The sequence below is a fragment of the Saimiri boliviensis genome, chromosome 14 (genome assembly GCF_048565385.1).
Source record: "Saimiri boliviensis isolate mSaiBol1 chromosome 14, mSaiBol1.pri, whole genome shotgun sequence".
NCBI lineage: Eukaryota > Metazoa > Chordata > Mammalia > Primates > Cebidae > Saimiri > Saimiri boliviensis.
In genome coordinates, this window is record NC_133462.1 from 5,698,232 (window position 1) to 5,725,702 (window position 27,471).

At 44.4% G+C, this 27,471-nt stretch overlaps 2 protein-coding genes across 5 annotated transcripts in view; both read left to right on the plus strand.

Annotated features, from left to right (window-relative positions):
* LOC120362706 (uncharacterized) overlaps positions 1-1,241 on the plus strand; it is a 30,888-nt gene extending 29,647 nt beyond the window's left edge. Inside the window, 2 exon segments of the mRNA XM_074385534.1 lie at positions 1-148; positions 1,033-1,241. Of these exon segments, the coding sequence (XP_074241635.1) occupies positions 1-148; positions 1,033-1,241 (357 nt within the window).
* LOC101045250 (uncharacterized) lies at positions 62-27,006 on the plus strand. 4 transcript variants are annotated; one of them, XR_012513636.1, is made up of 5 exons: positions 62-351; positions 6,576-6,657; positions 17,492-17,618; positions 19,552-22,351; positions 23,402-27,006. XR_012513636.1 is itself a non-coding variant. In XM_074385551.1 (5 exons), the coding sequence occupies exons 2-5, from the start codon at positions 6,595-6,597 to the stop codon at positions 23,477-23,479; spliced, it is 1,857 nt and encodes a 618-aa protein (XP_074241652.1). In that variant the 5' UTR covers positions 62-351; positions 6,576-6,594; the 3' UTR covers positions 23,480-27,006. The 4 variants fall into 4 exon arrangements, 3 of the variants coding, with proteins under 3 accessions (XP_074241652.1, XP_039321699.2, XP_074241651.1); XM_074385551.1 differs by having other exon boundaries at positions 19,552-21,140; XM_039465765.2 differs by having other exon boundaries at positions 19,552-21,471; positions 23,402-23,476.
* The last annotated feature ends 465 nt before the right edge of the window (positions 27,007-27,471 follow it).

The window sequence follows — 27,471 nt, forward strand, 5'->3', positions numbered from 1 at the left end:
GCCCCGCCCACCCCTCTGCGTCCTCTCCCGCCCTCACTCCGGCCCCGCCCACCTCGTCGGGGGTCCGCTCCAGGCCTGGCTTCCCTCCTGCGCCGATTGGCACAGGCCCGGAAGTGGACGGTGCGCACCGACGGCGGCGCCGCGGCGCGTGAGTTTTGCTCTGTCTGTTTTGCCTGCGCTTCCCAGGCTTCTGGTGCTGCTATATCGGGGACGTGGGGCCCCCACAGACTCGGGAATGTTGGCCCCTTTTTCTCGACCCAGAGCATTTGCGACGTCCGGGTGAGAGTCCGTGGGTCGCTTCCTTTTGAGTTTGAGTTCACCCTGAGGCTGGCCCTGCCTTTTCTCAACACAGTAAGTTGAGACGTCTGGGTGAGGGTCTGTGGGTCGCTTCCCTGGGAACTTGAAGTCGCGCGGAGGCTTGTCGCGTCCCGGTCTTTCTGAACTAGGGCTGTGCAGGCACCTCCTCTCGGCGAATTTTCCAGCTGAAAACGCCTCCTGACCGGCCCTCCCGCCTCGTGCCGGGAGCCTCCCAGCCTCGCTCCCGGGCGTCCTCTGCCTGGTCCTGAAGTCCTGCAGACCCCACCCCTGTCCCAGGGCGCCGTCGCCCCCACCTCCTTCCTCGTGCCGGGCTCTGCCGCTCCCCAGGTCCAACCCCTGGAAAACGTGCTTTTCCGGGAGGGCGCCCTTTTTTTTTTTTTTTTTTTTGAGACGGAGTTTCGCTCTTGTCACCCAGGCTGGAGTGCAATGGCGCGATCTCGGCTCACCGCAACCTCCGCCTCCTGGGTTCAGGCAATTCTTCTGCCGCAGCCTCCTGAGTAGCTGGGATTACAGGCACGCACCACCATGTCCAGCTAATGTTTTGTGTTTTTAGTAGAGACGGGGTTTCACCATGTTGACCGGGATGGTCTCGATCTCCTGACCTCGTGATCCACCCGCCTCGGCTTCGCAAAGTGCTGGGATGACAGGCGTGAGCCACCGCGCCCGGCCTGGAGGTCTCCCTCCTATCTCATCCTGTCCCTGTTTTACCGGAAGGCAGTCTTGACTGTGAGATGTCCAAGGTTTTGGCTTTTGAACATAGAAATGGGGGGGCGGGAGGAAATACCTTCAAAGTTAACGACCTAACAAAGCGGCGAAAGCAGGAATTGATTCAATCAAGAAGGCACTTAAGGTGGGAGTGGATCCAAGTGAGCTTCTCCGGGGCCCCGTTTACGAAGTCCTGGGTGTTCAAGTCTTTCTTTTGAGGTCCCCTTGGGCTAACCCTTTTCTGGATGAAGGACTTCGGCCCTTGCTGAGGTGATCTGGCCCAAGGCCACAGCAGAAGGGTGCCCTGTGCAGAAGGGGTGGCCGGTGCTTGGCCTTGGCCACTCCTGGGTATTCTGGTTTTCCTTGTGAAACGTGGTGGAAGGCGGAGAGCTGTAGAGAGAGGAGGCTTTGATCCTTGGTTACTCCGGCTGGGGAGTGTGTAAGGTTAGCCAAGAGAAAGGAGAGTAGACCCAAAGTCAGGCAAGCAAGTTTTACCAACCTGCGGGCTGTCCCCTAACAATCACAGGAGGCAGCCCCGAGCTTGCAAAACGAGGGGTTTACATGGGGTGAGAGGGGCGTAAGGGAGTTTCAGGACTGAAAGAATCTATCAGCTTGTAACAGGCACAGAGATGGTTTGTTACCTTGTGACAGACTTGCAACACATCATCCTGTGACTTTTGTGGGGGCAGTTTTTAAGAAACAGGATTTTTCAGGTATGTGTAAAACAGGAATTTACAGGTGTGGAGACGTTTGTTTTCCTGTCCTCCCCGAGCTGCCCAGATGGCTGTAATCAGGCTTAATTGCAGCACCTACATGTGTGATAACCTGCTTTTTGCCAGCTAAAACTAACTCTCTTTCTCACACTAAAAGCTGGTCAGGCTTTATGTTAGCTTCTTGAGCCGGACAGACTCCATCTTAGCTTCTTCATTTTAGTTATTTTCCCACCATTGAGTATGTAACTGTAGTATGTAGCTGGAGCAGGATGACCCCGGGCATCTTCAGGAATGCATTTGTTGGTAAGAGGCAGAGTTGAGTGGTACCAGCAGAGCCTGGGAATGGAGGTGCCGTCAAGTGCTCAGAGCCCCCATTATCTATAAGTTGTATGTCTTTCATGACAACTTTACCCCTCGCACCTAGCACAGTTTTATCATGTACCAGTTTATCTTAACTTTTTTGCTTACTCTGCTGTTGTGAAAAATTTGCTTCAGCTAGGTCCCCCCTCCCTTTCAAAACTAGGATATAAAAGACCACCTAACTTTTTCTAAAGTGCCAAAAGAATTTTGGGCCTTAGCCACCTCTCGGTCACTGGCTTAATAAAGGACTCACAATTCAGTCTCAGAGTGTGGTACATTCCTTGACTTGCTCAGGTACCAAAGATGGGAGTTCAGGAACGCAGCTGCGGAGCAATCAGAGGAGGGCTGGTCAGCTTGCATGGAGGGGTTTCTTGAGGCCGCTTGTCCCTAACAGAAGGATGGAATATTTCCTTTCAGTCTAGTTTTGGAAAGTTCACGTTACCTGGACTTACATTCATTGCCCCCAGACCCAGGAACCAAGTGCTTCTTTTTCTTTATTTTTTTTTTTAAATCAGAGATGGCAAGGTCACACCTGACTGCAACATCAACCTCCTGGGTTCAAGGGATCTTCCCACGTCAGCCTCCAGAATACCTGGGACCGAAGCCAGCTGTCATATCGAGCTAATTTTTGTGTTCTTTGTAGAGATGAACTTTCACCATGTTTTTCAGGCTGGTCTCCATCTCCAAAGGTCAGGCGATCCAGCTGCTTCAGCTTCTCAAAGAGTTGAGATTACAGATGTGAGCCACCACACCCAGCTTGTTTTTTTTTGTTTGTTTTTGAGGCGGAGTTTCACTCTTGTTACCCAGGCTGGAGTGCAATGGCGCGATCTCGGCTCACTGCAACCTCCGCCTCCTGGGTTCAGGCAATTCTCCTGCCTCAGCCTCCTGAGTAGCTGGGATTACAGGCACGTGCCACCATGCCCAGCTAATCTTTTGTACTTTTAGTCGAGACGGGGTTTCACCATGTTGACCAGGATGGTCTCGATCTCTTGACCTCGTGATCCACCCGCCTCAGCCTCCCAAAGTGCTGGGATTACAGGCTTGAGCCACCGCGCCCGGCCCCAGCTTGTTTTTTAATTAATAATAATAAAAAGAATTAGCTGGGTACATATGCTTATGCCTGAAATTTCAGCACTTTCAGAGGCTGTGTAGGCCAATAACCTGAGGTCAGGAGTTTGAGACCAGCCCAGCCAATATTGTAAAACCTCCTCTCAACTAAAATACAAAAATTAACTGGTTGCAGTAGTGGGCACCTGTAATCTGAGCTACTTGGGTGGCTATGGTAGGAGAATCACTGGAATCCAGGAAGCAAAGTTTGCAGTGAGCTGAAATCACACCACTTCACTCAAGCCAGGCAACAGAGTGAGACTCTGTCTCAAAAAAATCAAATAAATATTCTTTTTTTTTTTTTTTTTTTTTTTTTTTTTGAGAGACGGAGTTTCGCTCTTGTTACCCAGGCTGGAGTGCAATGGCACGATCTCGGCTCACTGCAACCTCCACCTCCTGGGTTCAAGCAATTCTCCTGCCTCAGCCTCCTGAGTAGCTGGGATTACAGGCAAGCGCCACCATGCCCAGCTAATTTTTTGTATTTTTAGTAGAGACGGGGTTTCACCATGTTGACCAGGATGGTCTCGATCTCTCAACCTCGTGATCCACCCGCCTCGGCCTCCCAAAGTGCTGGGATTACAGGCTTGAGCCACCGCGCCCGGCCAATAAATATTCTTAAATAAGCTTTGGTAGGATCTTATGAGCTCACATGATGGGTTTCCAACTATGATATGTGTTCAAAATTTTTTCTTTGACCCTACATTTTATTAGCTATATTGCTTTTAACCATTTTAAAATTGTTTATCTCCAAAATTTATTATGTTCAGTTTACATTGAGAACTGTATGCTTTCTAGTCTATGGCATATGTTGGAAACATTTTCTACTACCTGCGAAATGATTTTAGGTTGTTTCAGTGTGTACTTACTAAAGATATCAAGGACCGCCGGGCGGGGTGGCTCATGCCTGTAATCCCAGCACTTTGGGAGGCCAAGGCGGGTGGATCACGAGGTCAAGAGATCGAGACCATCCTGGTCAACATGGTGAAACCCCATCTTTACTAAAAATATAAAACATTAGCTGGGCATGGTGGTGCGTGCCTGTAATCCCAGCTACTCAGGAGGTTGAGGCAGGAGAATTGCCTGAACCCAGGAGGCGGAGGTTGCAGTGAGCCAAGATTGCGCCATTGCACTCCAGCCTGGGTAACAAGACCGAAACTCTGTCTCAAGAAAAAAAAAAAGGGCTGGGCTCGATGGCTCAAGCCTGTAATCCCAGCACTTTGGGAGGCCGAGGCGGGTGGATCACGAGGTGAAGAGATTGAGACCATCCTGGTCAACATGGTGAAACCCTGTCTCTACTAAAAATACAAAAAATTAGCTGGGCATGGTGGCACATGCCTGTAATCCCAGCTACTCAGGAGGCTGAGGCAGGAGAATTGCCTGAACCCAGGAGGTGGAGGATGCGGTGAGCCGAGATCGCACCATTGCACTCCAGCCTGGGTAACAAGAGGGAAACTCCGTTTCAAAAAAAAAAAAAAATCAAGGACCTTTTTTCTTTCTGCTAATGTCAAAATTTATTTCAAGCAGCCTGTTAGTCCATTTTCTTATGTCATCTGATAAAACGGTGAGCTGTGAGCTTCTAAGTAAGCATTGCCCTCAAGTTCCTCCGGTCCGTAGTATTCTCTGCAGAAGTTAAAGGAGCTGGAATGACTTGGGAGCTTGTTTCAGCAGAGCCCATATGTTCATGAAGAAAACATTTGCTCACATCTCATGTCTACCACTGCCTCTCTTTCAGTGTTTTAAACACCTATAACTATGTGTTCACAATTGTGTCTATTTTGAAAGTATTCCTGTCATTTTTCTGGGAAAATAATCACATGTTTAGGATTCATGCATGAGAACCTTAGGCATTGTAAGAGACCTTTCTTTTGTTCAGATTTATAAAATATGGTCCTGGAATTATTTTTGTTCCATTTTTTGAGACAGAGTGTCACTCTGTCACCCATCCTTGAGTGCAGTGACACAATCTTGGCTCACTGCTATTGCAGAGAGCAGCTCCCAATATATCAACGTGTATTCAGTGTCTCTCAGAGTGATCAAGTGGTCGGTGAAAAGAAAGACAAAGAAACTTTTTTTTTTTTTTTTAACAGCTGGGCCCCAGGGAGACACCATGTAATGCTGCACCATGGATGTCTAACATGCCCCTGAAAACCTCAGTTTTTTATTAGACTCTTTCAATAGGGGAGGGTGAGTAAAGTTACACAAAGTTTCAGTGATAATTATACAAAAAGAAACATAAACAAAAACTATTGACCAAAGATCACGATATGATATTGTAAAAGCAGAACCATGTAAAAATTACTTTTTGTGGGTTAGCATAAAAAACATATACCTAGGCCGGGCGCGGTGGCTCAAGCCTGTAATCCCAGCACTTTGGGAGGCCGAGGCGGGTGGATCACAAGGTCGAGAGATCGAGACCATCTTGGTCAACATGGTGAAACCCCGTCTCTACTAAAAATACAAAACACTAGCTGGGCGTGGTGACGCGTGCCTGTAATCCCAGCTACTCAGGAGGCTGAGGCAGGAGAATTGCTTGAACCCAAGATGCAAAGGTTGCAGTAAGCCAAGATTGCACCACTGCACTCCAGACCGGCACTGGGCGACAGAGCAAGATTCTGTCTCAAAAAAAAAAAAAAAAACAAAAGATGGTGAAACCTGTCTCTACTGAATATACAAACATAGGCCGGGCGCAGTGGCTCACACCTGTAATCCAAGCACTTTGTAGGCCAAGGTGGACGGATAACCTGAGGTCCGGGGTTCAAGATCAGCCTGACCAATATGGTGAAACCCCATCTTTTAAAAAAAAAATTATATACATATATATATATATATATATATATACACACACCCCCAAACATTAGCTGGGAATGGCAGTGTGTGTTTGTAATCCCACCTACACAGGATGCTGAGGCAGGAGAATCACTTTAATCTGGGTGTCAGACATTGCAGTGGGCTGAGATTCTGTTACTGAACCCCAGTCTGGCAATGGAAGTAGACTTTGTCTCAAAAATAAATAAATAAATAAGGGCCGGGCGCAGTGGCTCAAGCCTGTAATCCCAGCACTTTGGGAGGCCGAGGCGGGTGGATCACGAGGTCGAGAGATCAAGACCATCCTGGTCAACATGGTGAAACCCCGTCTCTACTAAAAATACAAAAAATTAGCTGGGCATGGTGGCGCGTGCCTGTAATCCCAGCTACTCAGGAGGCTGAGGCAGGAGAATTGCCTGAACCCAGGAGGCAGAGGTTGCAGTGAGCCGAGATCACGCCATTGCACTCCAGCCTGGGTAACAAGAGCGAAACTCCGTCTCAAAAAATAAAAATAAAAATAAAATAAGTAAATAAATAAATAAATTTCATATTTGTTTTCACATACAGGATTGATTTCCAAAGACTTATGTTACGTGAGGAAGCCACCAGGAAGACCAAAGAAAAGGAGCCCGGGATGCCTCTTGCTCAGGTAAAATGATAGTCCTCAGTGGATTATTGTGTCGTTTTTGTTTCTGAAATACCAGGTATTGTGGTAGCTGGTCTTCTGTGAGGCTGACGCATCCTGCCTGGCACATGTGCTAACACTCACCCATGCCTTTTCTCAGTCCCTCTCATCTCCACTTAAATTCCGTCTCCTGTAACCGGGTGACATGAGCTTGGGAAGAGGCTGCACTGGGCATGGTCCTGGGAAGGGCTCACCCCAGACATGGATGGACACGGCGTGTGGGCCTTGTGCTGTCTGTGGTGTTGGGCAGCAGGGAATGTTCAGGGGCCACATCTGGATACATGTTTAACTCTTTGTGGGTAAGATCAGAGAAACTGTATATGATAGTCATACATTAATGTGCACTGGTATCTGGAGGGGAAAAGGAGATATGTTAGGGGAGCTTTTTTTTATTATTATTATTTTTGAGACAGAGTCTCATTGTCACCAGGCTGGAGTGCAGTGGCACCATCTTGGGTCTTTGAAACCTCCACCTCCTGAATTCAAGCAATTCTTGTGCCTCAATCTCCCAAGTAGCTGAGATTACAGAAACGCACCACCATACCCGGCTAATTTTTGTAATTTTAGTATAGACAGGGTTTCACCATGTTGACCAGAATGGTCTCAATCTCCTGACCTTGTGATTCACCTGCATCAGCCTCCCAAAGTGCTGGGATTACAGGCATGAGCCACTGTGCCTGGCCTAGGGGAGCTATTTTGTGTCTGATTTTGCAATGCATTTGAAGCTACATTAGTGAATCAATATGTCTCTGACTCCAAACTTTTTATTTTGAAACAGGGTGTCACTCTGGCATTCAGTCTGAAGTGCAGTGGCACAATGCTAGTTTACAGCAGCCTTGAACTCCTGGGCTCAGGTCCTCCCTACATTAGCCTCCCAAGTGCTAGGGTATCAGGCATGTGCCATCATGGCTGCTAATTTTTTTTATTTTTTATTATGCAGAGTTGGGGACTTGCTATGTTGTCTAGGCAGGGGTGACATGGCAAAATCATAACTCATTATAACCTTGAACTCCTGGCCTCAAGTGATCCTCCCACCTGAGCCTCCCAATCTGCTGGGTTTCAGGTGAGACAGCCAGCCCAGTAGGACTCTGCACATTTTCTGGCTTGGAATAGAATGGAAAGCAGAGATTGACATCAGTGGTAGAGGTGGCTTTATTCCATCATTGACTGTGAATCATGTAATCAATATGAATATCTAACTAGTGGGGATTCTTCAAATCATTCTCAGCACTTTGACACCACAGAGATTTTTTTTTCAGGGCCCTGATTAATCAGGCATTTTAGAAAAAACTGATTATAAGTTTGCTTTGACATAAGACCAGAAGTTATTTTGTTAGAGAGAATGAAGGCATTTTTTTCTACCCATTATTATAAAATGTTTATTTTAAACATCACACAACATATATATGCGTTGTCTAGTAAAACTCCAAAGAAAGATGCACTATGCATCCCCTTTTTTGTCCAGCCTTCCACTTGTTCCCGTGTCTCAATGGGGAATCCCTGTTAAGAGTTCTGTGATGGCCAGGAATCATGGCTCACACCTCTAATCCCAGCACTTTGGGAGGACAAGGCAGGTGGATCATGAGGTCAAGGGTTCGAGACCAGCCTGCCCAACATGGTGACACACTGTCTCTACTAAAAGTACAAACATTAGCTGGGCACGGTGGCACACACCTATAATCCCAGCTACTCAGGAGGCTGAGGCAGTTTTGTTGCTTGAACCCGGGAGGCAGAGGTTGCCAGAGCCGAGATCATACCATTGCATTCTAGCTTGGGTAACAGAGCAAGACTCCATATGAAAAACAAACAAACAAAAAAAGCATTCTGTGGCAAGTCAGTGCAATCTTAAATGTTTTTATACGTTGTTAGAAGATTTTTTTTTTTTAATTCTTTGATGAATGGACTTTTTTTGCATATTGTTTGAGACAGGGTCTCAATCTGTCACCAGCCTGGAGTGTAGTGTCACAATGAAACCTTTGTCTCTCAGGACCAAATGAGTCTCATGCTTCAGCCAACTGAGTGGTTGCAATTACAGACAGGAGCTACACACCTAGATAATTGTTTTATTAGTCAAGATGAGGTTTCCTCATGTTGGCCGGGCTGGTCTCCAACTCTTGGCCTCAAGTGATCCTCCCACCTCGGCTTTCCATAGTGCTGGAATTTTAGGTTTGGGCCTTCGGCCCAGCCTGATGAATGTTTTGTTGTGTTTTATCCTGAAAATTTTGAAAATTTGCATGTTTTCAAGGTAGAAGACAAGATAAATTGTTCTTTTAAATCCTCCTTGGAGTGATCTTTGAATAAAGACTCTTGAGTCCTTGACAGTTTTGTTTCTTTTCATACATTTTTTAAATAAAGTTTCATTCTTTTCACCCAGGCTACAGTGCAGTGGAACTATTTTGGCTCACTGCAACCTCTGCCTCCCGGGTTCCAGCAATTTTCCTGCCTCAGTCTCTCAAGTAGCTGGGATTATTGGCATGTACATCCATGTCTGGTTAATTTTGTATTTTTAGTAGTAATGGGGTTTATATGATGTTGACCTGGCTGGTTCCAAACTTCGGACCTCAGGTAATCCACCCGCTTTGGCCTCTCAAAGTGCTCAGATTGCAGGCATGAGCCACTGCACCGGCTTGTTTTTTGCTCTTTGTGGTTTTTTTTCGAGACTGAGTCTCCCTCTGCTGCCCAGGCTGAAGTTCAGTGGTATCATCTGGGCTCACTTTAAACTCCACCTCCCAGGTATATATAAGCAATTCTCATGCCTCAGCCTCTCAAGTATCTGGGATTACAGGTGTCTGCCACCACACCTAACTAATTTTGTATTTATAGCAGAGATGAGGCTTAACCATGTTGGCCAGGCTGGTCTCAAACTCCTGACTCCACATGATATCCTTGACAGTTTTTCAGTTACCAAGAATAACACACTGGCTACCTGTGAACATGGTGTGGTCTTACTATCATGTTCTTTTTGTGTTTGGTGAAAATGAAAGCCCTTTTTATTTATATTTTCTATTCCTTGAGAGTATGAGTAGACTGCATTAGTCATGGACATGTGTATGTAGAATGAAAATTTTAATACTTTGCTGAGCATCCTTTTCCTGTATTTTGAGAGCTAGTTTTGATTATTTAATTTAGTTATTTTTGCCCTGGGATTTTGTTCATATTATGTATTTTTTTCGTTTGTTTAGCGCCAGCTGTTGCATATATTACGCATTTTTTTAAATGGTAAAACAAATGTTTCTTCACATGACCTTTTTTTTTTTTTGAGACAAAGTTTCACTCTTGTCATTCAGGCTGCAGTGTAATGGCATGATCTTGGCTCACTGCAGTTTCCACCTCTGGGGTTCAAGCAATTCTCCAACCTCAGCCTCTCAAGAAGCTGTGATTACTGCCATGTGCCACCACGCCCAGCTATGCTTTGTATTTTTAGTAGCGATGAGGTTTCACTATCTTAGCCAGGCTGGTCATGAACTTCTAACCTCAGGTGACCCACCTGCTTCAGGTAACTCTGTAACCCCCAGAGTGCTGGGATTACAGGAGTGAACCATCTTGCTTGGCCACATGCCCGCTTTCTTCATTTTCTTGTTTTTTTTTTTTTTTTTTTTTTTTTTTAAGACGGAGTTTCGCTCTTGTTACCCAGGCTGGAGTGTAATGGCACGATCTTGGCTCACCGCAACCTCCGCCTCCTGGGTTCAGGCAATTCTCCTGCCTCAGCCTCCTGAGTGGCTGGGATTACAGGCACGCGCCACCATGCCCAGCTAATTTTTTGTATTTTTAGTAGAGACGGGGTTTCACCATGTTGACCAGGATGGTCTCGATTTCTTGACTTCGTGATCCACCCGCCTCGGCCTCCCAAAGTGCTGGGATTACAGGCTTGAGCCACCGCGCCCGGCCCATTTTCTTGTTTTATTTTGCTTTGTAAGCTTTGCCAAGCAGTGATTATGACATCCTATTTTATTTTATTTTATTTATTTATTTATTTTTAATGTTTTCTTTCATAAAACTTTATTATAAAGGCTTCTTTCCTACTTCCATGACATCATCAACAATGTACAACAGCTTGAAATAAAATGATCTCTAGAAAATAACAACTAGCTCATGAACTATAGAGCTTCTGAGTCGCCCTTTCTGAATAAATCTGAATTAAATTCCTCTTTGATCACAGAAATCACTCTTCTCAGGTATATATTGTAGACCCAATATATTTTAATTTCTTATCTTCCATTTATTCTTTAAATTAACCTCAATTTTTATACAAAATGTCCTGAATGGGAGACCATGAAACTATCTGGTTTAAACAAAATTTGGGCCCTAAAACCTAAGCTCAAGGCCGGGCGCGGTGGCTCAAGCCTGTAATCCCAGCACTTTGGGAGGCCGAAGCGGGTGTTTCACGAGGTCAGGAGATCGAGACCATCCTGGTCAACATGGTGAAACCCCGTCTCTACTAAAAATACAAAAAAAATCAGCTGGGCATGGTGGTGTGTGCCTGTAATCCCAGCTACTCGGGAGGCTGAGGCAGGAGAATTGCCTGAACCCAGGAGGCGGAGGTTGCGGTGAGCCGAGATGGCGCCATTGCACTCCAGCCTGGGTAACAAGAGCGAAACTCCATCTCAAAAAAAAAAAAAAAAAAAAAAAACCTAAGCTCAGTCACAAGCCCAGGTAAAAGAGATGCTATTCTGTGACCTTTTTCTTAAGAATATGTTATATGCTGAACAATTTTAAAATGTCATTAGTTGCCTTGGTGACAGAACAAATAGCAGCAACTCTGTTCTAAGTATAAGATAATCTTAAAATTTATTTTTATTTTTAAGATTAAGCATCCTCTTTGACAATCCAAAAACATGGTCTTTGCTCACTCTGGACACACATACCTAAAACAGTTAAAAGTGATTGCTCAATTTTCAGTGACGAAGTAGGAAAAAAAGAATACATTGTCAAGCTGCAGTTCAATCTTTTTTTTTTTTTTTTTTTTTTTTTTTTGAGACGGAGTTTCGCTCTTGTCACCCAGGCTGGAGTACAATGGCGCGATCTCGGCTCACCGCAACCTCCGCCTCCTGGGTTCAGGCAATTCTCCTGCCTCAGCCTCCTGAGTAGCTGGGATTACAGGCACGCGCCACCATGCCCAGCTAATTTTTTGTATTTTTAGTAGAGACAGGGTTTCGCCTTGTTGACCAGGATGGTCTCGATCTCTCGACCTCGTGATCCACCCGCCTCGGCCTCCCAAAGTGCTGGGATTACAGGCGTGAGCCACCGTGCCCGGCCTGCAGTTCAATCTTTCTGTCCTCCTTTCCAAAAAATTTTGCTTGGCTACCTAGCCACTCACCAACACTAAGTCCTATTTTATTGAAATCTAATTTTATTGTTAAAAATTTGGTGGCGGCTGAGCACCGTGGCTCACGCCTGTAATCCCAGCACTTTGGGAGGCCAAGGCAGGGAGATTGCGTGAAGTCAGGAGTTCAGGACCAGCCTGGCCAACATGGTGAAACCCCGTTTTTACTAAAAATACCAAAAATTAGTTGGGCTTGGTGGCCAGCACCTGTAATTCCAGTTACTCAGGGAACTGAAGCAAAGGAATCACTTGAACCTGGGAGGCAGAGGTTGGAGTGAGCCGAGGTCTCATCATTGCACCGCAGCCTGGGTGACAAGAGTAAAACTTCGTCTGAAAAATAAAAATAGATTTGGTTTATATTTAATTTGCATTTTTGTGTGTCTGTCATAGGTATTTCGGTTAATTTTAAAGTTTCAGGTAACGTATGTCAGGAAATTCATATCCAGTTGGCAAACTCCCTCATATTTTGCTTTATTTAATTCTAAAATAATGTTAGGTGTTAGGTCGAGCGCGGTGGCTCAAGCCTGTAATCCCAGCACTTTGGGAAGCCGAGGCGGGTGGATCACGAGGTCAAGAGATCGAGACCATCCTGGTCAACATGGTGAAACCCTGTCTCTACTAAAAATACTAAAAATTAGCTGGGCATGGTGGCGCGTGCCTGTAATCCCAGCTACTCAGGAGGCTGAGGCAGGAGAATTGCCTGAACCCAGGAGGCAGAGGTTGCGGTGAGCCGAGATCGCACCATTGCACTCCAGCCTGGGCAACAAGAGTGAAACTCCGTCTCAAAAAATAAATAAATAAATAAATAAATAAATAATGTTAGGTGTATTTATATTAATATAAAACACGGTTCTAGGTAATTTTTCCATCCAGAACCTTCAATTCTGCAGAGTATAGCTGCAGATGTAGTGATGACCAACTCCATACACTTCTGTTTAACTAAGGAAGATGTAATTTTTTTGATACTTTTGGAAGGATCATTTTCTTGGGTATAGTATTTTTATTTGCCAGTGGCTTTTGTTTTTGTTTTTGTTTTGAGCTTTGACTGTACCATCCTACTTGTCTGTATACTCTGATGTTTCTCCTGAGCAATTTTTTAAGAATATTACAGCAACACCATCTTGGGTGACAGTTAGCTCTTCTTTTGGTTGTTGTTAGAATTCTTTCTTTATCTCTGAATTTTGAGTTTTATTATGATGTTTGTTATAGGTCTCTTGGATTTATCCTAATTGGATATTCTTAAGGCGTTGAATTTGTTTCTTTTGCATTCTGTAATTAGCAATTTTTGATCATTATGTCTTCCAATAGGCTTTTCTGTTCCTTTCTCCCTCACTGTCTTCTGGGATTTCTGGAATTTGTTATATATATATGGCTTTTCTGTTCCTTTCTCCCTCACTGTCTTCTGGGATTTCTGGAATTTGTTTTATATATATATATATATATATATATGTATATATATATATATATATATTATTTTATTTTATTTATTTTTTTTTTTTTGAGACGGCGTTTCGCTCTTGTTACCCAGGCTGGAGTGCAATGGCACGATCTCAGCTCACCGCAACCTCCGCCTCCTGGGTTCAGGCAATTCTCCTGCCTCAGCCTCCTAGGTAGCTGGGATTACAGGCATGCGCCGCCATGCCCAGCTCGTTTTATTGTATTTTTAGTAGAGACGGGGTTTCACCATGTTGACCAGGATGGTCTCGATCTTTCGACCTCGTGATCCACCCGCCTCGGCCTCCCAAAGTGCTGGGATTACAGGCTTGAGCCACCGCGCCTGGCTATTTATTTTCTTTAATGGAGTTTTGCTCTGTCGCTCAGGATAATTGCAGTGGTGCAGTCTCGGCTGACTTCAACCTCTGCATCCTGAGTTAGAGTGATTGTCTCACCTCAACCTCCCAAGTAACTGAGATTACATTACAGGAGCACAGCACCACACCTGGCTAATTATGGTATGTTTAATACAAACAGAATTTCACCATGTTGGCCAGGTCAGGCTTGAACTCCTGACTTCAGGTTTTTTTCCCCACCTTGGCCTTCCAACATGCTGGAATTAGAGGTGCAAGCCTTCCTGCCTGGCCTCGAAGTTTCATAATGTGTAGGATGTTATCCTTGATGACATCCTGTTCATCTGTTTAGACTCCTTTCTTTCTGATTTATTCTTCATTGTTTTCCTCTTCACTAATTTTTTGTTCTTGTTGATAAGGAGTTTTGCTCTTGATACCCAGGCTGCAGTGCAATAGCACAATCTTGGCTCACTGCAACCTCTGCTTTTGAGTTCAAGTGATTCTCCTGCGTCAGCCTCACGAATAGCAAATGCCACTATGCCGAGCTAATTTTGTGTATTTGGTAAAGACAGTGTTTCTCCATGTTGGTCAGGCTGGTCTCAAACTCCTGACCTCAGGAGATTCACCTGCCTCAGCCTTTCAGAGTGCTGGGATTACGGCCATAAGCTACTATTCTTGATCTTTATTTATTTATTTATTTTCTACTTGCTTGTGACAGTCTCACTCTCTCTGTCATCCAGCCTGAAGTGCAGTGGTACAGTCTCAGCTCACTGCAACACCTGCCTTCTATATTCAAGCGCTTCTCCTGCCTCAGACTCTAGAGTAGCTGGAAATACAGGAGCCTACCACCACACCTGACTAATCTTTGTATTTTCAGTAGAGACAAGGTTTCACCATATTGGCCAGACTGCTCTCTGAACACCTGACTTTAAGTTATTTGCTCACCTCGGCCTCCCAAAGTTTTGGGATTACATGTGTGAGCAACCTTGCCTGTCCCTTCTTTACTAATTTTTAATTTACATAATGATTTTTAATTTTGAACTCATATATTAAGTTTTTTCATTTGGTTACTGTGTTTTTAGCTCCAGAGTTTCTGTGTACTACTTTATAATTTCTATATCATGGTTGACCTCATTTTCTTTGTGCCTTGCTTTTTATAATTTTTTAAAGTTTTATCTTAATTCATTGAGCTTCCAACTCTTTAGGGGTGAGGGTAATGGAGTCTCACTGTGTCCCCCAGGATGGAATGCAGTGGTGCGATCTAGGTTCAGTTCAACCTCTGCCGTCCGGGCTCAAGCAATCCTCCCAGCTCAGCCTGGCAAGTAGCTGCTGATGTGTCCTCTCTAGGTTTTTGTGTAATGTCTTAACCTGAAGTTACCCATAAGTGTGTATGTAGATGTGATTTGAAGTGTGTGTAAGAGTGCATTAATGGATAAGCCATTATTTATTTATTTATTTATTTAGGACAGAGTCTTACTCTGTCGACAAGCTGGAGTGCAGTGATGGTATGTCGGCTCCCTGCAGCTTCTGCCTCCCTAGTTCAAGTGATTCTCCTGCATCAATCTCCTGAGTAGCTGGGACTATAGCTGCACACCACCACACCCAGCTAATTTTTGTATTTTTAGTAGAAATGGGGTCTCACCATGTTGGCCAGGATGGTCTTAATCTTGTGATCTTGTGATCTGCTCGCCTCAGCCTCCATAAGTACTGGCATTATAGATATGAGCCACTGTGCCTGGCCAAACCCACAGTGTGTAGAAACACATGATTAACTACAAATATATATATATGTATATGTATGTATGTATTTTTTTTTTTTTTTTTTTTTGAGATGGACTTCCGCTCTTGTTACCCAGGCTGGAGTGCAATGGCATGATCTCAGCTCACCGCAACCTCCGCCTCCTGGGTTCAGGCAATTCTCCTGCCTCAGCCTCCTGAGTAGCTGGGATCATAGACACGCGCCACCATGCCCAGCTAATTTTTTTGTATTTTTAGTAGAGACGGGGTTTCACCACGTTGACCAGTATGGTCTCGATCTCTTGACCTTGTGATCCACCCGCCTCGGCCTCCCAAAGTGCTGGGATTACAGGCGTGAGCTACCGCGCCCGGCACTTTTTTTTTTTTTTTGAAGGGTCTCACTGTGTTGCCCAGGCCAGAGGGCAGCGGCATGATCAAAGTTTACTACAATCTCCACCTTCAGAGTTCAAAGGATTGCTCTTCATCAGCTTCCTAAACAGCTGGGATTACAGGGGCTTTCCCCCACCATGCCCAGCTAATTGTTAAATTTTTGATAGATACTAGGTTTCACCAGGTTGTCTAGGTTTGTCTCAAACTCCTGACTTCAAGTGATTTACCCACCTAAGTCTCCTAGTGTGATGGGATTACAGGTGTGAGCCACTATACCTTCCCTTTTTTTGAGACAGAGTTTCGCTCTTGTTACCCAGGCTGGAGTGCAATGGCGCGATCTCGGCTCACCGCAACCTCCGCCTCCTGGGTTCAGGCAATTCTCCTGCCTCAGCCTCCTGAGTAGCTTGGATTACAGGTGTGCACCACCATGCCCAGCTAATTTTTTTTTGTATTTTTAGTAGAGACGGGGTTTCATCATGTTGACCAGCATGGTCTCAATCTCTCGACCTCGTGATCCACCCGCCTCGGCCTTCCAAAGTGCTAGGATTACAGACTTGAGCCACCGTGCCCGGCTACCTTCCCTTTTTATTACACACACACACACACACATACATATGTGTGTGTGTGTATATATATATGTGTGTGTATATATATATACACATGTATATATATGTATATGTGTCTATATATATACATATGTATATATATGTATATGTGTGTGTATATATATATATATATATATATATTTTAGACAGAGTCTCACTCTGCAGCTCAAGGTGGAGTGCAGTGGTGTAATCTCAGCTGACTGTGAAATTTGCTGCTGCAGTTCAAGTGAATCTCTTGCGTCACCCTCCTAAGTAGCTGGGACAAGAAACGTATGCTTCCACACCCAGTTAATTTTTTTTGTATTTTTAGTAGAGACTGACTTTTACCATGTTGCATTGGATTGTCTCGAACTCCTGAGCTCCACCCGCCTTGGCCTCTCAAAGTGCTTGGATTATAAACATGAGCCTCCGCATTTAGTGGAGACTTCCTCAGTGGCTTATAAGATTCTTAAATTTATTGTGGAAGCCGGGCGCGGTGGCTCAAGCCTGTAATCCCAGCACTTTGGGAGGCCGAGGCAGGTGGATCACAAGGTCGAGAGATCGAGACCAACCTGCTCAACATGGTGAAACCCCGTCTCTACTAAAAATACTGAAAATTAGCTGGGCATGGTGGCGTGTGCCTGTAATCCCAGCTACTCAGGAGGCTGAGGCAGGAGAATTGCCTGAACCCAGGAGGCGGAGGTTGCGGTGAGCCGAGATCGCGCCATTGCACTCCATCCTGGGCAACAAGAGCGAAACTCCGTCTCAAGAAGAAAAAAAAAAAAAAAAAAAAATTTATTGTGGAAAAGTATAATAAAAAGCAACTACACAGAAAAAATGTTCAAAGATACCTAAAGTGGATTTGTCAAAACACAATCTGGGATCAAATCAATACTTATTTTCTTTTTTCTTATTTCACTTGAAGATGGTAACTCACTCCTGCATAAAGTTTTGTTGAAATGTGTTTTTCATTTTAGGGATGCTTGACTTTCAGGGATGTGGCTATAGAATTCTCTTTGGCAGAGTGGAAATGCCTGACCCCTGTGCAGAGGGCTTTATACAGGGAAGTGATGTTGGAGAACTACAGGAACCTGGAATCTGTAGGTGAGAAAAATGTCCCTCCAAACACGAGGAATCTGCCCTTGTCTGTCTTGGCACTTCCTGGTTTGTATTCTCTATTGCAATTTTACGCCATATATGCTCTTGATGTATGTGTCATTGTTTTCTGCAGCGAGGACCCTTCTGTCAGGCATCAGGAGCTTAGGGCTCTCCTATGCAATGGCTTTACATAAAAACAGAAAATCCATGAACACATGGACTAATACAGTTGAACATCATCCTGCTTGAGGCAGAGATGCCCCTGGAGGCTCTGAGCAGAATTGTCTACATGGTCCAGGATACGAGATAGAAAGCATGACACAGACTACAAGTGTTTCCAGCTGTGTTTCTGAGTGTTTGTTTTTGAGACAGTGTCTCCCGCTGTTGCCCAGGCTGGTGTACACTGTCATGATCTCAGTTCATGGGGATTACAGGTGTGAGCCATCATGCCCGGCCTTTTGTTCTGGTTTCTGAGGAGCATCATAGAAGCATTTCTTACTGGCACTGTGACAGTGTTCTTCATATAAACTAATGATCATCTTCTCTAAGCAGCAGTCACTATGTAGACATTGCATGGGCTCACTGCTTCATATTTTTGTATTTTTTAATTTATTTTTTATTTTTTTACTTTTTAAAATTTTTTTTTTTTTTTTTTTTTTTTTTTTTTTGAGACGGAGTTTCGCTCTTGTTACCCAGGCTGGAGTGCAATGGCGCGATCTCGGCTCACCGCAACCTCTGCCTCCTGGGCTCAGGCAATTCTCCTGCCTCAGCCTCCTGAGTAGCTGGGATTACAGGCATGCACCACCACGCCCAGCTAGTTTTTTTGTATTTTTAGTAGAGACGGGGTTTCACCATGTTGACCAGGATGGTCTCGATCTTTCGACCTCGTGATCCACCCGCCTCGGCCTCCCAAAGTGCTGGGATTACAGGCTTGAGCCACCGTGCCCGGCCTTTTTTTTTTTTTTGAGACGGAGTTTTGCTCTTGTTACCCAGGCTGGAGTGCAATGGCGCGATCTCGGCTCACCGCAACCTCCGCCTCCTGGGTTCAGGCAATTCTCCTGCCTCAGCCTCCTGAGTAGCTGGGATTACGGGCACGTGCCACCATGCCCAGCTAATTTTTTGTATTTTTAGTAGAGACGGGGTTTCACCATGTTGACTAGGATGGTCTCGATCTCTCGACCTCGTGATCCACCCGCCTCGGCCTCCCAAAGTGCTGGGATTACAGGTTTGAGCCACCGCGCCCGGCTAATTTTTTTGTTTTTTAACCACCAAAAGATATGGGAAGTTTCACACATAAGTCTCTTGATTGAAGTCTTTTTTTATTCTGACACAAAATTTTGCGCTTGTTGCCCAGGATGGAGTGCAACGGTGAAATCTCCGCTCACTGCAACCTCCACTTTTTGGATTCAAGCGATTCTCTCGCCTCAGCCTCCTGAGTAGCTGGGATTAACAGGAACTCACATGTTCCTGTTAATTTTTGTCTTTTTAGAAGATGGGTGTTCATAAACTTTGAAGATCACGTTTGAGAAGTTTAAAATAACTCTTGTTCTGCCGGGCGTGGTGGCTCACACCTGTAATCCCAGCACTTTGGGAGGCTGAGGTGGGTGGATCATGAGGTCAAGAGATCGAGACCATCCTGGTCAACATGGTGAAACCCCGTCTCTACTAAAAATACGAAACAGCTGGGCATGGTGGCGCGTGCCTGTAATCCCAGCTACTCAGGAGGTTGAGGCAGGAGAATTGCCTGAACCCAGGAGGCGGAGGTTGCGGTGAGCCGAGATTGTGCCATTGCACTCCAGCCTGGGTAACGAGAGCGAAACTCCGTCTCAAAAAAAATAAAATAACTCTTGTTCTTTTTGTAGTATTTACACATTTCAATATTACCTATTATTTACTATCTATACTTAATTGGAAACCTGTTGGTCTTTATATTTTTCAGATAGCTTTTTAAAATCCATGATGAAGTTCTCACCAGCAGGGCAAGGGAGTACAAGAGAAGGGACATTGGAAAAATACACAAGTCATCACATTGTAGATTTTTGCTTCCCAGAAGTTCAGAAAGATGTTCATGAGTTTGAGTTTCAGTGGCAAGAAGTCAAAGGAAATGGCCATGAAGCACTCATGACAGAACCCAAGGAGTTATCTGGTAGTACACGGCAATGTGAGGAAAGGCATGCTGGCAAGAAGCCTGTTGGAGATCAGCTTGTATTAAGCTTTCGTTCACATCTGCCTGAACTGCACATATTTCAGACCGAAGGAAACATTGATAATCAAGTAGAGAAGTCTGTCCATGATGATTCCTCAGTTTCCACAGCCCAAAGAATTTCTTTTAGGCTCAAAACCCATGTTTATGATAAGCATGAGAATAATGTCCTCCATTCTTCATTATGCACACAAAACCAGGAAGTACACATGAGAGAAAAACCTTTCCATTGTAGTGAGTGTGGCAAAGCCTTTCATAAGAAGCACTACCTTGTATGCCACCATAGAGTTCATACTGGAGAGAAATCTTGCAAGTATAATGAGTGTGGTAAGACCTTCAGTGAAAAGTCATCCCTTAAATGCCGTCATAGACTTCATACTGGAGAGAAATCTTACAAATGTGAGATTTGTGACAAGGTTTTCCAGAATACTTCATGCCTTGCAAAACATCACAGAGTTCATACTGGGGAGAAACCTTACAAGTGTAATGAGTGTGGCAAGACCAGTCAGAAGTCATCCCTGAAATGCCACCATAGAATTTATACTGGAGAGAAACCTTATACATGTCATGAATGTGGCAAGGTTTTTAATCAAAAAGAACTCCTTTCATGTCACCATAGACTTCATACTGGAGAGAAACCTTACAAGTGTAATGAGTGTGGCAAGACCTTCAGTCAGGTGTCATCCCTGCAATGCCATCATAGAATTCATACTGGAGAGAAACCTTACACATGTAATGAATGTGGCAAGCTTTTTAATAGAAAATCACACCTTTCACGTCATCGTAGACTTCATACTGGAGAGAAACCTTACAAGTGTAATGAGTGTGGTAAGACTTTCAGTCGAAAGTCATCCCTGAAATGCCATGATAGAGTTCATACTGGAGAGAAACTTTATGAGTGTAATAAGTGTGGTAAGTCCTTCACTCAGAAGTCAAACCTTCAGTTCCGTCATAGATCTCATACTGGAGAGAGACCTTACAAATGCAAAGTTTGTGAGAAGGTTTTCCAGAGTCATTCGTACCTTCAAGAACATCAGAGAGTTCATACTGGGGAGAAACCTTACAAGTGTAATGAGTGTGGCAAGACCTTTCGTCAGAGGTCATCCCTGAAATACCATCATAGAATTCATACTGGAGAGCAACCTTACACATGTAATGAATGTGGCAAGGTTTTTAATAAACAATCACACCTTTCACGTCATCATATACTTCATACTGGAGAGAAACCTTACAAGTGTAATGAATGTGGCAAGAGCTTCAGTCAAAAGTCATCGCTTAAGTGCCATCACAGACTTCATACTGGACAGAAACCTTACAAATGCAAGGTTTGTGAAAAGGTTTTCCGGAGTGCTTCATGTCTTAAAAAACATCAAAGAATTCATACTGGAGAGAAACCTCACAAGTGTAATGAGTGTGGCAAGACTTTCAGGCAGAAGTCATCCCTGAAATGCCATCATAGAATTCATACTGGAGAAAAGCCCTACACATGTAATGAATGTGGCAAGGTTTTTAATAAACAAACACACCTTTCACGTCATCATAGACTTCATACTGGAGAGAAACCTTACAAATGTGAAGAATGCGACAAAGTTTTCAGTCGCAGGTCAAACCTTGAACGACATAAAATAATTCATGCTGGAGAAAAACCGTAGAAATGTAAGGTTTGTGAGAAGGCTTTTAGGCATGATTCAGGCCTTGCACAGAGAGTGGCAAGATCTTCTGTCACTCATTATCCTTTACATATCATCGTAGACATTATACTGGAGAGAAACTTTACAGGTGTAATAAGTGTGGCAAGACCTTCTATTAGATGTTATCCCTTGTAGTCCATCATAAACTTCATGCTGGAGAGGGAACTTACCAGTGTAATGAGTGTGGCAGGACCTTCAGTCTGATGTCATACCTTGTAATCTATCATAGAATTTATACTGGAGGGAAGCCCTACAAGTGCAATAAGTCTGGCAAAACCTTTAATGCACAGTCAACACTTACTCACCATCAGGCCATCCATGATATAGGGGAAACTTTACTAATACAATGATTCTCACCAAGTCTTCAGTAATGCTACAACCATTGCATATCAGTAGAGAATCCACAATAGAGATTTTACTCTATTGTGTAACAAATGTGGCAGATTGTTCAGACATCATTCATACCTTGCAGTTTATCAGTGAACTAATACTGGAGAGAAACCTTACAGACATCATAATTGTGGCAAGGTGTTCAGTCAAGCTTCATTGTAAATGAAACAGGATTCATACAGAAAAAAAATCTCTCAACTGTGATGATTGTGGCAAAGCCTTTACTTCAGATTCACACCTCCCTGGACATCTGAGAATCCATACTGGACAGAATTTTTTTTTTTTAAGAGATGGGGTTTCACCCTAATGGCCTGGCTGGTCTTCAACTCCTGACCTCAGGTGATCCACCCACCTCGGCCTCCCAAAGTGCTAGGATTATAGGCATCAGCCACCGCACCCGGCCCTGGAAAGAAATTTTACAAATGTCTTAAGTGTGGCAAGGTCTTCAGTCCAAGGTATGTCCTTGTAGAAAATAAGCAAATTCATTTTTGAGATAATTGTTCCAAATGCAAAAAGTATAGCAAACCTTCAAGCATTAATTGACATTAGAGTCAATTCAGCACTGACTTGAGTTTGATTTGACTTAACATTGAGTTCAAGTATTAATTGACATAAAGCTGGACGCAGTGGCTCAAGCCTGTAATCCCAGCACTTTGGGAGGCCGAGGTGGGTGAATCACGAGGTCAAGAGATCAAGACCATTCTGGTCAATATGGTGAAACCCCGTCTCTACTAAAAATACAAAACATGAGCTGGGCATGGTGGCGTGTGCCTGTAACCCCAGCTACTCAGGAGGTTGAGGCAGGAGAATTGCCTGAACCCGGGAGGCGGAGGTTGTGGTGAGCCGAGATCACGCCATTGCACTCCAGCCTGGGTAACAAGAGTGAAACTCCGTCTCAAAAAGAAAAAAAAAAAAAATTTTTTTTTACATAAAAAGTATTTGTTTTGTTTATTATTATTATTTTTGTTATTATTATTATTATTATTATTATTTTTTTGAGACGGAGTTTTGCTCTTGTTACCCAGGCTGGAGTGCAATGGCATGATCTCGGCTCACCGCAACCTCCGCCTCCTGGGTTCAGGCAATTCTCCTGCCTCAGCCTCCTGAGTAGCTGGGTTTACAGGCACGCGCCACCACGCCCAGCTAATTTTTTGTATTTTTAGTAGAGACGGGGTTTCACCATGTTGACCAGGATGGTCTCGATCTCTTGACCTCGTGATCCACCCGCCTCGGCCTCCCAAAGTACTGGGATTACAGGCTTGAGCCTTTTGTTATTATTTTTAAGATGGGGTTTCACCATAATGGCCAGGCTGGTCTTGAACTCCTGACCTCAGGTGATCCACCCACCTTGAAAAAGTGTTCATGTTAAAAAGAATGGGCCAGGTACAATGGCTCATGTCTGCACTTGTCCAAGTCAGGTAGATCACTTGAGGTTAACAGTTTGAGACCAGCCTGGCCAACAGAAGTTAGCCATTTTACTCAACCTGTTTTTTTCTTTTTTTCAGATGAAGTCTTGTTCCTGTCACCCAGGCTGGAGTGCCATGGTACAATCTGGGCTCACTGCAACCTCCACCTACCGGTAACATTCAAGCAATTCTGCTCTTGCCTCCCAAGTAGCTGGAATTACAAACACGTGCCACCATACCATGCTAATGTTTTTTCTTTTGAGAAAGTCTCGCTCTTGACAGACTGGAGTGCGGTGGTAGAAACTCAACTAATTGCAATCTCCACCTCCTGGGTTCAAGCGATTCTCCTACATTAGCCTCCCAAGTAGCTGAGACTACAGGCACATGCCACCACACTCAACTAGTTTTTGTATTTTTAGTAAAGACACAGTTTCACTGCCTGGCCTGGTTTTTGTTGCTTTAAACAAAACCTAGGCTGGCACAGTGGCTCACGCCTGTAATTTTAGCACTTCGAGAAGCTGAGGTCTGTGGATCACTTGAGGATACGAGTTTGAGATTAGCCTGGCCAAATGGTGAGACCTTCTCTGTCCTAAAAAATTAAAAAATTTAGCTGGGTGTGGTGGTGAGTGCCTGTAATGTTAGCTAGTCAAGAGGCTAACAAAGGAGAATCACTTGAGCCTCGAAGGTTAAGGTTGCAGTGAGCCAAGATCATGCCACTTCACTTTAGTCTGGGCTACATTATTGACACTGTATTCAAAAAACAACTGATAATTTTTTTTTTTTTTTTTTTTTTTTACAGACGAAGGGGTTTCACCACATTGGCCAGGTTGGTCAAACTTCTGATCTCAGGTGATCCACCTGCCCTGCTTCCCAAAGTACTGGGATTACAGGTGTGAACCACCAGGACCAGCCACTAAGAAAGATTTTTAAAAGTTTGGTGCCATGGCTCATGCCTGTAATCCCAGCACGTTGGGACACCGAGGTGAACAGATCACCTGAGTTTGGGAGTTCAAGACCAGCCTGACCCATGTGGAGAAACTCCGTCTCTACTAAAAATACAAAAAAATTAGGCAAGTGTGGTGGTGCATGCCTGTAATTCCAGCTACTCGGGAGGCTGAAGCAGGAGAATTGCTTGAAATAAGGTGGAAGTTGCAATAAGCCAAGATCGCACCGTTGCACTTCAGCCTGGGCAATAAAACAAAACTAAAAAAAAAAAAAAATTTTTTTTTTTTTTTTTTTGAGACGGAGTTTCACTCTTGTTACCCAGGCTGGAGTACAATGGCGCAATCTCAGCTCACCGCAACCTCCGCCTCCTGGGTTCAGGCAATTCTGCGTCAGCCTCCTGAGTAGCTGGGATTACAGGCACACGCCACCATGCCCAGCTAATTTTTTGTATTTTTAGTAGAGACGGGGTTTCACCATGTTGACCAGGATGGGCTCGATCTCTTGACCTCGTGACCCACCTGCCTCGGCCTCCCAAAGTGCTGGGATTACAGGCTTGAGCCACCGCGCCCGGCCAAAAAAAATTTTTTTAATCTGCATTGTGTTAAGTCTAAATCACATTGGGTTGTGTAATCACTTAATAATATTAATACTTCCAGTCTATCAAAATGGGTTGCATATCGGCCGGGCGTGGTGGCTCACGCCTGTAATCCTAGCACTTTGGGAGGCCGAGGTGGGTGGATCATCTGAGGTCAGGAGTTCAAGACCAGTCTGGGCATCATGGTGAAACCCCATCTTAGGAAAAAAAAAAAAAGAGTCATATATCTATTTAGATTTTTTGATCAATGTGTGTAAATTTCAGGGTACAAGCTTCTCACCTCCAGAAGTTTATTTGTATTTCTTTAACTTCGCTAGCAAATGAAAGTGTATTTCTAATTTTCTTTTAAAATTATGTATTGTCTGGCCGGGCATGGTGGCTCATGCCTGTAATCCAAGCACTTTGGAGGCCAAGGCGGGCGGATCACCTGAAGTCGAGAGTTCAAGACCAGCCTGAGCAACATGGTGAAACCCCATCTTTACTAAAAATACAAAATTAGCCATGTGCGGTGGGGCATGCCTGTAATCTCAGCTAGTAAATAGGCTGAGGCAGGAGGATCACTTAAACCCTGGAGGTGGACGTTGCTGTGAGCTGAGATGGCCCCATTACACTTCAGCCTAGGCAACAAGAGCAAAACCCTGTCTCAAAAAAAAAAAAAAAGTAGTATTTTGAGACAGATCTGGCTCTATCTTCCCATGCTGCAGTGCAGTGGCATGATCTCTTCTAACTGCAGCCTTGAACTTTGGGCTCAAGCTATCCTCATACCTCAGCGTCCTGAAGAGCTAAAAACACAGGCACCAAGCCCAGCTAGTTTTGTTTGTTTGTTTATTTACTTTCTTTTTTTTTTTTTTTTTTTTTTTGTGGAAACGGGGTTTCTATATGTTTTCCAGGCTGGTCTCAAAATCCTGGACTTAAAGGATTCTCCTGTCTCGGATTTTGAAAGTACTGGGATTACAAGGATGAGCCACCATGCCTTGCCTACATGGTACTTTTTCTTTTTATGAGGAGTTCCGCACTTGTTGTCGAGGCTGGAGTGCAATGGGCCAATGTCGGCCCACTGAAACCTCCACCTTCCTAGTTCAAGTGACTCTCCTTCCTCAGTCTCCAGAATAGCTGGGATTACAGGCATGCAACCAATAGGCCTGGCTACTTTTTTGTATTTTTAGTAGAGTTGGGGTTTCTCCATGTTGTCCAGGCTGATCTCAAACTCCTAATCTCAGGTAATCCGCCCACCTCGGCCTCCCATAGTGCTGAGATTACAGGCCAGAGCCACGTCGTCTGACCTAGTAATTTTTTTGCTTTTGTTTTTTTGGGTCCCAGTCTCACTCTGTCGTTCATTCTGGACTGCAGTTGTGCCATTTTGACTCTTTCTCCAAAAGAAACAAAAAACGAAAAGATGATAATTTATGCAGCTTATTGTTTTTTTGTTATTTTTTTTTTTGATTACTTGGGAAACAAGCTGTTATAAGCTTAAGGTATTTAAATAAATGTAACTTGCTATGTTTCTTTTTCTGATGTTGTTTTTTTTTTTTTTTGAAGATGGAGTTGCACTCTTGTTGCCCAGGCTGGAGTGCAACAGTGTGATCTCGGCTCACTGCAACCTTTGCCTCCTTGTTTCAAGCAATTCTCCTGCGGCAGCCTCCCAAGTAGCTGAGATTACAGGCCCTCGCTATTACGCCTGGCTAATTTTGTATTTTTGGTAGAGATGGGGTTTCACCAGGTTGGCCAGGCTTGTCTTGAACTGCTAATCTCAAGGTGATCCACCCTCGTTGGCCTATCAGTGCTGGGATTCCATGTGTGAGCCATTGCGCCCGGCCAGTTATATAATTTACTTATATTTTCTTCAGGACCCATGTAAAACAATAGCCTGACTGCACTGTATCGTAAGTAATATCTCATAATTATTCCTTATATGAAAATAAATCCCAAAGTTTAAAGACCGCCTATTTGCTGGGCACGGTGGCTCACGCCTGTAATCCCAGCACTTTGGGAGGCCGAGGCGGGTGAATCACGAGGTCAAGAGATCGAGACCATCCTGGTCAACATGTTGAAACCCCATCTCTACTAAAACTACAAAAAATTAGCTGGGCATGGTGGCATGTGCCTGTAATCCCAGCTACTCAGGAGGCCGAGGCAGGAGAATTGCCTGAACTTAGGAGGCGGAGGTTGCGGTGAGCCAAGATCATGCCATTGCACTCCAGCCTGGGTAACGAGAGCGAAACTCTGTCTCAAAAAAAAAAGAAAATAAAAAGCTGTTAGAAGCTTAAGGTTTTTAGATACTTTCTATGTATCTGTTTCTGATGTTCTGTTTATCACTTTTTTTTTTTTTTTTTTTTTTTTTGAGACAGAGTTTCACTCTTGTTACCCAGGCTGGAATGCAATGGCGCGATCTCAGCTCACCGCAACCTCCGCCCCCTGGGTTCAGGCAGTTCTCCTGCCTCAGCCTCCTAAGTAGCTGGGATTACAGGCACGCGCCAACATGCCCAGCTAATTTTTTTGTATTTTTAGTAGAGACGGGGTTTCACCATGTTGACCGGGATGGTCTCGATCTCTTGACCTCGTGATCCACCCGCCTCGGCCTCCCAAAGTGCTGGGATTACAGGCTTGAGCCACCGCGCCCGGCCTCACT

Excerpts from the sequence above, each read along its gene's own strand:
- LOC101045250 (XM_039465765.2), top strand. The coding sequence starts at position 6,595 with ATGTTACGTGAGGAAGCCACCAGGAAGACCAAAGAAAAGGAGCCCGGG. Across the intron at positions 6,658-17,491 it reads CCGGGATGCCTCTTGCTCAG|GGATGCTTGACTTTCAGGGA; the intron begins GTAAAATGATAG and ends TTTTCATTTTAG. Across the intron at positions 17,619-19,551 it reads CAGGAACCTGGAATCTGTAG|ATAGCTTTTTAAAATCCATG; the intron begins GTGAGAAAAATG and ends TATATTTTTCAG.